Here is a 12,127-nt window from a genome sequence, read left to right on the forward strand (position 1 = left end):
GATGAAGTTAATGTTACTCTTGTTGTCTTTCTCTCACAATATCTCCATCTTCAGTGACTGAGCGTCAGGATAATGATGAGGTGAAGTTAAGCTGCTCTGTGACGAGACGTGGAGACTGTAGACAGACAGTGAAGTGGCTGCTTCAGGGTCGAGATGTGGATACAGATCACAGAGAGATAAAGACATCACAGTCTTCCTGCTCTGCCTCTGTGACATTTCTGACTTCTCATTTTAGTAACACACCAAGGTTTGAGTTGTTTACTTGTAATGTAACTGATGAGAACACGGGAGAAGAATATCTGTTTCCCTACAGCCCTCAGTCCTCAGGTGAGAACATGATGAGATGTTGAAGTTACTTTTTACTGATGTAAAATAGCCAGAATACATGTTGTTGATTCAGAGTTTAAAGACAAAGAGATCAAAACCTCTGAGTATATGTAACTCTTCTGACTTCTCTCTTCCAGGTTGGTGGTGGTGGATCATCGTTGTGATCGTGGGTGTTGCAGCACTCACAATAATCAATAATCACTGTGGCTGTCATCAGACGGAAGAGGACTCAAGGTGAGGACATTCACACATTATACTTTACAAACTAGAAGCTTTTGATGAACATGGATTTTAACTGTGGAAGTTCAAATCAACTCTCTTTTGAATTCTGTTTAGGGAATGAAACGCAGACGGATGACAACGTGGTGAGTTTAAACATTTTGTTATTCACTTTTCATTTTGAATTTAACCATCAAAGGTGATCCTACTTTTTTTAAACAGAAAGTAGGAGTTTCTGAGGCAGCAAGATCAAAATATGATTTAAAAAACTAAATGAAAAACAAAATACCAAATCAACACAACAGTCTCAAAATGACCACAGGGTTAAAGGTCTAATAATGGTAGTATTTTCTTTGCTCTGTAACCATTGATTACAATGCATGGATGTTGAATACGATGAAACCTGTACAGCAACTATAACTAGAGAATGCAATTCCTGAAGAAATTGCTAGTGGGAATGCTTTAACTGTGAACATTGTTGCGCTGAATTTAGCTGAAAATGCAGAAAAAGTCTGAATATGTTTTAGTTGAATGGTAAGCTGCTTTAGCTACAAAAAGTGGGTGTTGGGCTTGAATTGGCGGAGAAATGTAGAAAAGTGAAATGATTTGAATCCAAATTGTTACAGCTCAAATGCATTGCAATGTACTTTGTTGAAAAACTTGAAAGTGAAATGGTAAACTGGAGAGTAGAAAAATGTGAGGAAGCTAATATTTAAAAGAAAAGGTTAATAAAGGTATAAACAACAACATGTATAGCCTCCATTGTCCTGAAATAGCTGAATAAGTAAATAGTTGAATAGTTTGTGCAGCTGAAAGTAGGCTGAAGGATNCGAGGGTTCCAGGAGAAAGCAAGACGGGAGTTGTAGGTACAGACCAGGTCAGGGAGCAGGCGAGGCAGGCAGGTCAGGGACAGGCAGAGTCGAAACCGGGAGAGCAATCTGGAGGGTAATGCAGGAAAGACTGGCATGCTGCAAAGTACGATCTGGCACTGAGGTGAAAGTGAAGTGGGCCTAAATACTAATGGAGCTGATGGGTGTAACAGAGTGAGAGAGAGAGACAGGGTGTGACTACCAGGTGACTAAGGAATGTTAGTGCAGAAAATAGGTGAGTGAGAAAGCAGACTGTGACATTATCTGCATAAAATGGATAACGTTATTACAGAAAAAAATTAAATAAAACACTTATAAGGATATTTCTTTGTCAAAATGTATGTTTTATTAGTTGAATAATTGACACAAAGTGGTAAATAAAGGTCATACATGATAGATTTGGATGATGTCAATCATTAATACATTACATTTCATTTAACTGACGCTTTTATCCAAAGTGACTTACAATAAGTGCAATAAAGCATAAAGATACAAACAAAACAACGAGACAGCAGGTATATTCGCTTCAAATAAGCCAAACTAAGGTGAGTGCTGGTGGATTAGTTTGTGATGGGCTAAATTAAACCCTTTAAGTGCTAATATTTTTTAGAGGTTATTAGGCATGTTAACTTTCTGCTATCCTGATACAACACATTTTATATTCAGAAGTTATGAATGGGATTTCAGTGCAATAGAATTACACAACAGCCAGTTTGTTTTACTTTTTAATGGCCTGCTTGACCTCGTTGTAGCTAAACATCTGAAAGGCAATCTGTTCATTGTATTTCTTCTCTCCACACTCCATAAGACATGCAAACCAACCCTCATCAATGTAAGCCAGGTCTGAGTAACCGCTGAATCCACAGTTAATGACCCAGGGAGCGCTCCATGCACTTGGGTCTTTTGGAGATTTATTCACATACACTCCTAATTTTGATCTTTTGGATTTATCACTCGGGTGGGTGAAGAGCAGCCACTTGTTTTGGTTCTGGCTCGATTCCCCCCCTATATTGCCATCTTGATCTGGAAATGAGACAACACTTCCTTGACAGCCACCTGTTGTTTCTACAAGATTTTTGTAGAAACAAAAAAAACAGCTCAGCTTGGAAAAATCCTCTCCTTTGTTATGACTGATGTCTTCTTCACGATAACTTCCCTTAGTGCGTGCATTGCAGTAAATGAGGCTGTTGCCCGAATGGTCAAAGTATTCTGCCATTTGACATTCAAGTGACTCGTTTTTAAGCATCTTGCCAAATTTCCATGTTTCACCCTTGTCGTCACTATACAGGGAGACTGCATGTGGGGCAGAGCTTTTGCCAGAAACATAAGCATAAACTGGGACGATCAATCTTCCACTCTCTGTTTGAAGACCATGGCCTGGCCCGACAGCAAATGTGGCCCAGTGTTTGATTTCAACCAGCGAGTGCGTCAAATCCGTCTCGTCGCTCCAACTTTGACCATTATCTGTAGTCTTAACATAGCAGAGACGAGCTTTGTTCTGGTTATGATCTATCTGCCACTGCTCTGTGCATTCGCCCTCGACACGGATGAAAAACAGGAAGAGTGTTTTGTTGTTCTTCTCATAAAGAGGGCACGGGTTCATAGGACGGTGAGAACCTTTCTCGATCAGTGTTTTTTGCTCCGACCACTGAAAGAGATATTACGCAAAGTTAAAAATAATGCACCTATCATGGATGAGTGTTGAAACTTAGTATATATTCTCAATTGATATAATAGTAAAACAGTTGCTTGGCATAATTACCTTGATTGTCACTTCCATTTCCTCCTTCTTCACCTTTCCTGTCTTCATTACCAACGCCTCTGTGCTAGAATCATTTTCATTCGTCCTCTTTTCTGCAAATGCCATTAAAATGTTTTCATCTCTATTGTAGAAAAGAGCAGGAATCCTGTACACCTCATTCTTGAAGATGGTTTCCTTTTTTTTCACTGGTTCTTTTTGACAAGAGTTTGTGTTGCCCATAGTTGCATAAAATCGTACGGTTACTAAAAGAAGACGTGCAGCTTGCCTTTCCAGGATTATCCAAGTTTGCCTTCTCCTTTTTTTCAGGCTGGTTGGCGCAGTCTGTGAATAGGGGAGGAGCTTTTATGCACAACCGGTGTCTGGTGATAAGAGGAGGTTCATAGGTTCATTTCCTTCTTTCCCTCCGTTCTCTCAGTAAACAAACAAAGGGCAAACAGAAGAAAGACCAGTATCCATTTAATCCTATAACAGTGGTCAATCATTTAGAATGGCAAATACAAGAACGACTTTAAAGGCTAAATGAGTAGGATTTTCATAAAAATAATGAATGGATCGGTTTATTTCTTGACATGTGTTCTGGCCTAACAGTAAATAGGGTCTAGTCCTTGATAAAAAATCACCAAATCAATTAAAACCCAACCGCATCAATACTGCTCAGTTCACATAACTTACGCTAAAGCTTTTCTAATGCTTCCTGTAGCTGAGTATGTGCCTCATCAGAGGCAGAACAATACATGATGTCGTCATCTACATAATGGAAGTCAACATGTGGTACTTGCTACCTGTGTTGCAGAAGGAGAGAGCTACCATGTCACACCAATTTGTATGAATGTTTTGTCAGTCAATGTTTCACTAAGACCTACTCCCATATATATACCAAAATGGACAACAACATTTTAATTACCACTCTTATTCAAAGTAAATGCTGGAAAACAAAGGTCAGTCAGAGATGCTTAGTTAATTCTTCATTTCCACTTGTCCACTTCCTACACATACAGCAGTGTCTAAAACAGCAGCTCACTCTTTCAAATAAAAATTCTCAGCTCCTGCACCATAATATTTCAACATTGTGCAAAATGTAAGAGAAATGTATGTTTAAATCAGTAGGTCTTCCTCCATTCAAATCAAGGACAGCAATCAATACAAACATTATAAGAGGAGAAAGCGTGGTGGATTTAGATTAAGATGTAACAATGTCGTTCTTTTTTTCAGCCTTTATGAAACCAAGTTGGTCCCATTGAGATCAAATATCGCTTATAGGGCAACCTGATCTGTGTTTGATGCAGAAGCACGTACCAGTTTTCATTTTCATTCCCGACTGAGCTATAGCACAGTGTGAGCTCTGCCCCACTACCAACCTCTGCACTCACCAGAGATGCATTGCTCTCTGCGTTGGAACAATGTTGGTAACTTGCACTGATTACTTTATCTGATGACATCAAGTAATACATGCTACAGGAAAGGTCCATAAGAGCTTGTTACATTTCACAGGGAAGTGATATATTTAGGAGTTTATTATTAATCAGTCTTACAGGAAACCTTATTTAACAATTTAATGTTTAACAAATGAGGGATGTGGAATTTATTATTGAAAGAGGTGACTTATTGGATCAAAGAACATTATTAGGGTTAAAGGTAACTGTTGGTTAGTAAAGAAAAGAGTGTTCACTTTCATGGTTGGAGCAGAATCAAAGTTTGGTGAATCATTTACTGGTAGGAATGTCAGCAGGTTTTGGTCAGATTTCGATTACATGGGTCGGATGAAAGAAGGTCACCTTTTATCATATGATTGTATTTTTACGATTACAGTTATGCTAACAGAAAAGAAACCCAGCTAGTTTCATATATTAGTGATGTATTAACACGAGTCACTTTTGTATTTTCATTAAAACAAGGAAGAGATCTTATGCTGTTTGGTTTTTCAGTTAAACAACATACCCTTTACCTTATTCAGAAAAATGAAAAAACAAAACTCCTAAGACCTTTTGTTTGTCAAAATGTATGTTTTATTCTTTGAGTAATTGACACAAAGTGGAAAGTAATAGACACCACATAAGTAGTACATGTAAGTTAATGTCATACATCATTAAAAGTTGAAACAGCGGAAATAAAAACAAAGAACAAGACCATTTGAGTTGATGTAAGTAATTATGACTTTGATTGATAATAATTAATACATTACATTTCATTTAGCAAACGCTTTTATCCAAAGCGACTTGCAATAAATGCAATAAAGCATACAGATAAAAACAGAACAAAAAGAAACTTGCAGGTATATTCGTTTCAAATAAGTCAAACTATTGTTAGTGCTGGTGCATTAGTTTATAATGGGCTAAACCCTTTAAGTGCTAACCATTTTTGGAGGTTTTTAGTCTGGACCGAAGCCATGTTAACTTTCTGCTATCCTGATACAACACATTTTATATTCAGAAATTATGAATGGGATTAAAGTGCAATAGTATTACACAACAGCCAGTTTGTTTTACCCTTCAATGGCCTGCCTGACATCATTTAAACATCTCAATGGCAATCTGTTCAGTGTAGTTCTCCTCTCCACACTCCATAAGACATGCAAACCAACCCTCATCAATGTAAGCAGGTCTGAGTAACCACTGGGTCCACACTTAATGACCCAGGGAGCGCTCCATGCACTTGGTTCTTGTGGAGATTTATTCACATACACTCCTAAATTCAATCTTTCGGGTTTATGACTCGGGTGGGTGAAGAGCAGCCACTTGTTTTGGTTCTGGCTCGATTCCCCCCTGCAATGTCATTTTGATCTGGAAATGAGACAACACCTGTTTCTACAAGATTTCTACTACCGCTCAGCTTGGAAAAAACCTCTCCTTTGTTATGACTGATGTCTTCTTCACGATAACTTCCCTTAGTTACTGCTAGATAAAGCTTTCCCACCTATCATCAGCAAACTCTGCCATTTGACATTCAAGTGACTCATTTTCATTTTGAGCTAGAGCTAGAAACATAAGCATGAACTGGGACGATCAATCTTCCACTCTCTGTTTGAAGACCATGGCCTGGCCCGATAGCAAATGTGGACAACTGTTGGATTTCACCAGCGAGTCCGTCAAATCCGTCACGTCGCTCCAACTTTGACCATTATCTGTAGTCTTAACATAGCAGAGGCAAGCTTTTTTGTGGCATTATCTATCTGCCACTGCTCTGTGCATGTGCATTTCACACGGATGAAAAACAGGAAGAGTGTTTTGTTGGTCTTCTCATAAAGAGGGCACGGGTTCATAGGACGGTGAGAGCAGGACATTTCTCGATCAATGTTTTCTGCTCTGACCACTGAAAGAGATATTACCCAAAGGTTACAAATAATGAACATAGCATGGATGAGTTAAAAAAATAACCGTCACAATGGATATACCAGGAAAACAGTTGCTTGGCATAATTACCTCGATTGTCACTTCATGGTTTTCCTCATTCTTCACCTTTGCTGTGCACGTTTTCAAATAAGGGAGGAGCTTTTAAACACAGGTCTGTTGAGTGATAAGTAGGGGTTGATATTTTTGTATTGGTTCTCTAAGAAAGCAGAAGAAAGTCCAGAAAAGAACAGAGAATGGGATAAACCAATAGGGTGAAAAATCTACTTATGCATATAACAGGAAATAATGAGGAACAGATTTCTCAGTTTTAGCCAGAATCATTTTTTCTCTTCATAAAAATGAATGTTGTATGCTATGAATTTGAAGAGGAGTAAACATGTACTGTTATTCAAAAAAGGCATTACATCTGGTCCAAATGTTTTGCCTATTCACACATGCTGATTTGTAAAATGATAATTGGAGTCATAGTTTAAGCTTTGCTTTTGCCTTTATGAATAATACATGTATGTATCTTAGATGGAGGACAACTTAAAAACAACAACATTGAAGGCAGTTGCCCTGCACTGGATGAAAGAAAAATGGAAATGTGTAGCTTCTGGAGTGCCATACAACGGTGTGCTGCACCATGTCCCAGCCTTCAGCCCATAAATATCACAAATATCCCCCTTTCCTCTTCTCCTACCACTTCCCTGCTCCTCCTCCTCTTATAACCGCTCCACCCTGCTGCTCAGTATCCAGTGCTGCCTTCAGTGCTAATAAAAAAGCTGACAGGTGCTGGAGACCCAAGCCAGGGAAACAAGAGTTGGAGGGATCATTAATGAGCTCTGACTTGATAACTCTTGAATATTTATGGATCAAACCAAGCTAATATTTCCAAGTACGAACACATCAAAAACTGCCATTAAATTCAAACTGACTGTTTAAACAGTTTTATGCTTTGGCAGGGGGAGGCCTGAATCAGCGAAAAACCAACAGCTGTGAAGTGTTTTGAATGTGTTTGCAACAAATTTATTTCTCAGACCTCACATTATGGGTAGCGGGACAGAGTTGGACGGTTCTGTGTCCGCTGCAGTTGGGAAGAGTTAGAATTATTGGGATGACTTGGATGTTGGGTGTTGTGTTGATAAGCCTCCTATCTGAGCATGCAGCTAAGGACCACCCTATATGACTCAACTCTCATAAAAGCTCACTACCCTCACCCACACTCGGTCGTTCCCCCGCTCTAATGTCAGCTCATGAACTTCTGTTTTCTTCCTTCGCTGCCTTGTTCTCTTTTTTCAGTTCTTCTGTGTTCATCATGCTGGTGTTCATGAATGTTGTGCTCCATGACAAAAAAATCTGTTTAATAGATATTACATGTAATGGTTTTTTCGGTGATTGTAGAAAATGAAAGGCTTTATCTTGTCACCAAGCACAGCTCAGCAGTTGGGAGTTACAATATATTAACTCAGAGGGGTGGGATAGGATGGGTTTATGAGATGCCATTTTAAAAGCAGTTCTCTAGGGTCATGCAAAAGAAGAGGGACCAGGGCACTAACAATCAATTTATATCGCCAAGATCAAAAGGGTGGAAGGGGCAAACATCATTAAGTGGGAAGAGGAGGACATCTGAGTGTAGCTGAGGTCTTTTGCACTGGCTTCCTGTCTGTCAAATAATTGATTTTGAAATACTGCTGCTGGTTTGTAAAGCATTGAATGGTTTAGGGCCAAATTACATTTCTGATCTCCCCAGAACTCTCAGTTCTTCAGGGACTGGTCTGCTTTCTGTCAGAACTAAACATGGAGAAGCAGCGTTTAGTTATTATGCTCCAAACATCTGGCACTAACTACCAGAAACCTGCAGGTCCTGCAACTCATACTCTTAAATCCAGGCTGGAGACTCATCTTATTATCTTTGTTTTATAATGACTGTTCTTAAAAGCCATTTCATAATGTGTTTCAGCTGCACTATTTCTTAATGTCTTTCCTTTTTGTTAAGCACTTTGAATGGCCTGGTGTTGAAAGGGTCTGTATAAATAAACCTGCCTTGCCTGGGCAAGCTGGCAGGCTTTGATTCATTTCATCATGTCTCAATCATGTCACTCTATATTTAGTTGTGTTACATCAGTTGGGACATCTTCTTTCACATAAAGTCTCATCAGTTAATTCCAAATGAATCATTTTCTTTCCTCAAGATTTTTTTTGGAGTCTTCTCTAGATTTGTACCTTTTCATGATTCCTTGAATTTTGCTCTGACAGGCCTTTAAAGACCTTGTAAAGACAGGTGTGCGGCTTTCCATTTCATGCCCAATGAAAGATGTGTAACAGACGGACACAAATCAAGGTGAAGAGGGATAATTAACATAAATAGGAGGCACCTTTTTGACTGTTTCAATTGGTTTAGTTGTATGGGGGAGATGGGTAGCACAAGGTGAACCTGCAGTTGCCCACTGCTAATCCAGCATTGGTTATCAGGATATATATTAAACATTCTCAAGGTTTACAAAGCAGTATCGTAAAACCAAACATTCCAACCATCTTTGAGTGCTAATATGGGTCTGGGCTCATATTTAGACTTTTATACTACAAAAACTAAAACGTTGACTTTAATTAAATGTATTATGTCAACAGATTTCACATAACTGTACTAGGTTAGTTGAAAGCAACAATGTGAAGTTTTAATAAAAAAGATTAGGTTCAACTTAATATTATTGCTTTTAACTAACCTAATACAGTTGTGTTACATTTGTTTACATAATACATTTAACTAAAGCCAACGGTTCAGTTTTTTCCGTGTACTCTCCTTAACTGCACGTCTCGTAAACCGACTGTAATTGCAGTCTGTACCACAGTAAATTGTTGATCCAGCTAAAGGTCAACATAACGTTGACATCAGAACACAGGAACAAATGTGTGGAACCAATCTTCAATAAATTCCAAACGTATTGACAACCTGTTACAGACATAAGTGAACATTCAGGCCCGAGTCGTCTGTGCAAGCTCAGCGCAGCCCCCTTTGAACCATAATCCCCCAAAACACTCACTCACACAGCACAAGGCCTCAGTGGGCAGTATCACAACCACACACAATGTTAGGATTCACTTCAAAAACAACAAAGACACGAAAGAAAGAATATGCACATGTGCGGAGAAGAATACTCTTTCATAAAACCAAATTGAAGGACATGAAACAATTATGTCCCGACATATGGATGCCAGATTTGTAGCAGATTTCCAAATAATACAGATAACACGTCCTGTTTTCTAGAAAGGAAGGAGGGATGGGAGGGGAATAACAATGTGAGGAACTGCTGGTGACAGGAAGCCGCAGTAATGAGTCATCAGGTGGAACGCACACTAAATGCTTAACAAATGTTTTTTTATTCAGATTTTCTGCCAAAGCAAACGTGTAATAAAACTACACTAACACTGCTCTCAAATGCATTAGCATACAAATTAAATATCCCACTTTTGAAGGAAAGTTAATTGTAGACCAGACAGGGAGAAAGCATGTGATATTTGTTCTTGAGTGGAAAGCAGTGGAAATTGCAGACTTGCGTTAGAGTCCTGTTTTACAAAAGTAATTTTCTTGAAACGTTTATAATCATGAATGGTGGCAGTGTCATGTTTCAAATGTGTCCTGCAGGAATCATAGCATTCTACTGTCTAGGTCTGTCTTAACTGTGGTTTTTGTTTTGAGTAGAGAAACATGTAGAAAATCTCGTGCTGCAAATAGATCAAATATGTAATAATGATGTTGTTCACTTTGATCCCATTATTAGGAACGTATTTTTCTTCCATAACCAAGATGTACGCTATGTAGCTGGTGATTGCTTTTTATATTCAAAATGTGAGCAATGTCAAATAGATAGTGATGATATTTTTGAGAATTATCGCCTGAATCTGCAGCTCCTCTCTGTTGTTGTGATTGAGCTCTGAAAACCCACTGTGCACTACAAGCTCAGCACCAAGCAGCACACAGACACAGATGCAGACTTGCTGTTGGATAAAGTGGAGCATTAAGCAGCTAAAGAGACAGATATGTTCCTCAGGAGTTTTAAAGACAATAAAAAAGCGCTAAATAAAGGTTATGTCATTGTAGGCCTTCAACAAAAAGCTTTTAGTGATTTAAGTGACCAGCAGCAATTAAGAGTTCATCTCATTCATAGTGTATATATGTACAGTATGCATCTAACGCTTGAACTCTTACATTTAGCTTAAAGTGGATCTATCATGGTATATTTGAATAATATAGTGTAGGACCATACCTATATATGTCATATTTATACTTTTTATTTTTCTAAATACCAAACAGATCATGCATTTTAGCCATTCCTCATTTCGCTCAATTTAACACTGTCTTTTCATGGGCTGATTCTGTGAGAACAGCACCATCTACAGGCCTGGCATATGTACTAGAGCGTCTCCAGCACTTTCGAACGGCAATGTCCGTGGCTGTCTCCTCCTGATTGGTGGAGTTGGCCCAATAGCCCTAGCGCCACTTCTATGACGTCATAGAAGTGTTCAAATCTGGATCAGTCTGCATCAGATCCGTTGCAGCCCCTTTTTAAGAGATTTGGGTATGGAGGAAAATAGAGAGGGTTGTGTTTTCTGACACTTGGTGAGTTCCCTGGAACACCGGGGACACATATTCATGTATAAAAGACGTACAAAAGTGCATTTTGCATGATAGGTCACCTTTAAACAATGCAACAAAACAAATGAATATTGCATTAAACATGACTCAAATGAATGATAATGTTCCTGTATGTGTAAAATAAGTGACCCTTCGCAAGTTTTCCTATTAACTCATGAAAATATATACTGGCCAACTAAAAAACTAAAAAACTGATCGGAGCTTTACCATTTATCCTGTGGATCACACATGTACTGATTTACTGTAAGAGTTGATGCTTTGAGACATCCTGTCCAGGTTTAAACCTTCCTCCACGTTGTGCACTATATTATGTAAAAGCCACACACATACACAAAGGCTTCTCATATCGGTAAGTTCTTCTCTATTCGCTGTCCAAGTAATTACACAACATTGAGTTTTTAAAGAAATTCAGCCACTTTATCTTCCAGAATTTATTGCTCTATAACTTTTGTGCTAAAGTACGTTTCACAGCTAGGCTTCGAAAGAAAAACAACTTTAACAGAGCGAGGCGGGATACCAATCTAATAGCACCCAATAACCAGAACATGATAGAAAAAAGCCTGTAATAGCTCCAGGTAACACCAAAGGCGTGGATTGAGGACTCAGCTATCCAAGTGTGTTTGCCTTTTGGGTTAGCTGGTTTAACTTTATATCACTTCAGAGGGGGAGCTCTGGGGCAAAGTGAGCCAGTGGGTAGAAATATGAAGGATCAGGGAAAGACACTGTATGAAAGGGATATTTATTTCAATGCAAACATGATATACACGAACCAAATCAAGTGTGTTTTTTTACTGTATAATGTTCTATGGACAGGAACTTGTAAATTAAGATTGTTTTTTTGTAATTTAAGGGAGGGCAATGTCATGCTGTGTAATAAGCCACATCTTTATCCTGTTAAAGTTTATTAATTTGGCCCCAGCTTTCATCCAGAATTTATAGGCCTTCAACATGGCCAAATCCCAGA

The 12,127-nt window shown here is 38.7% G+C and overlaps 1 protein-coding gene and 1 long non-coding RNA gene across 2 annotated transcripts in view; one reads left to right on the forward strand and one right to left on the reverse strand.

Moving 5' to 3' along the window:
- LOC104950504 (uncharacterized) overlaps nt 1–177 on the forward strand; it is a 307-nt gene extending 130 nt beyond the window's left edge. Inside the window, exon 2 of the long non-coding RNA XR_798926.1 lies at nt 55–177. This is a non-coding gene — a long non-coding RNA (uncharacterized lncRNA). The remainder of the gene's footprint in view (nt 1–54) is intronic.
- Nucleotides 178–1,726: 1,549 nt separating this feature from the next.
- Nucleotides 1,727–3,473, reverse strand: LOC104950505 (sialidase-3-like). Its single transcript, XM_010777029.1, has 2 exons — nt 3,178–3,473; nt 1,727–3,063 (listed from the first exon to the last, which is right to left on the reverse strand). The coding sequence occupies exons 1-2, from the start codon at nt 3,394–3,396 to the stop codon at nt 2,134–2,136; spliced, it is 1,149 nt and encodes a 382-aa protein (XP_010775331.1). The 5' UTR covers nt 3,397–3,473; the 3' UTR covers nt 1,727–2,133.
- Between the last annotated feature and the right edge of the window lie 8,654 nt (nt 3,474–12,127).

The sequence above is a fragment of the Notothenia coriiceps genome, unplaced genomic scaffold (assembly GCF_000735185.1).
Source record: "Notothenia coriiceps isolate Sejong01 unplaced genomic scaffold, NC01 NC01_scaffold00017713, whole genome shotgun sequence".
Classification (NCBI taxonomy): domain Eukaryota; kingdom Metazoa; phylum Chordata; class Actinopteri; order Perciformes; family Nototheniidae; genus Notothenia; species Notothenia coriiceps.

Coding starts and splice junctions, on each gene's coding strand:
- LOC104950505 (XM_010777029.1), bottom strand. CDS start 3,396: ATGGGCAACACAAACTCTTGTCAAAAAGAACCAGTGAAAAAAAAGGAA. Junction 3,064..3,177: donor AAATGGAAGTGACAATCAAG/GTAATTATGCCA, acceptor TATCTCTTTCAG/TGGTCGGAGCAAAAAACACT.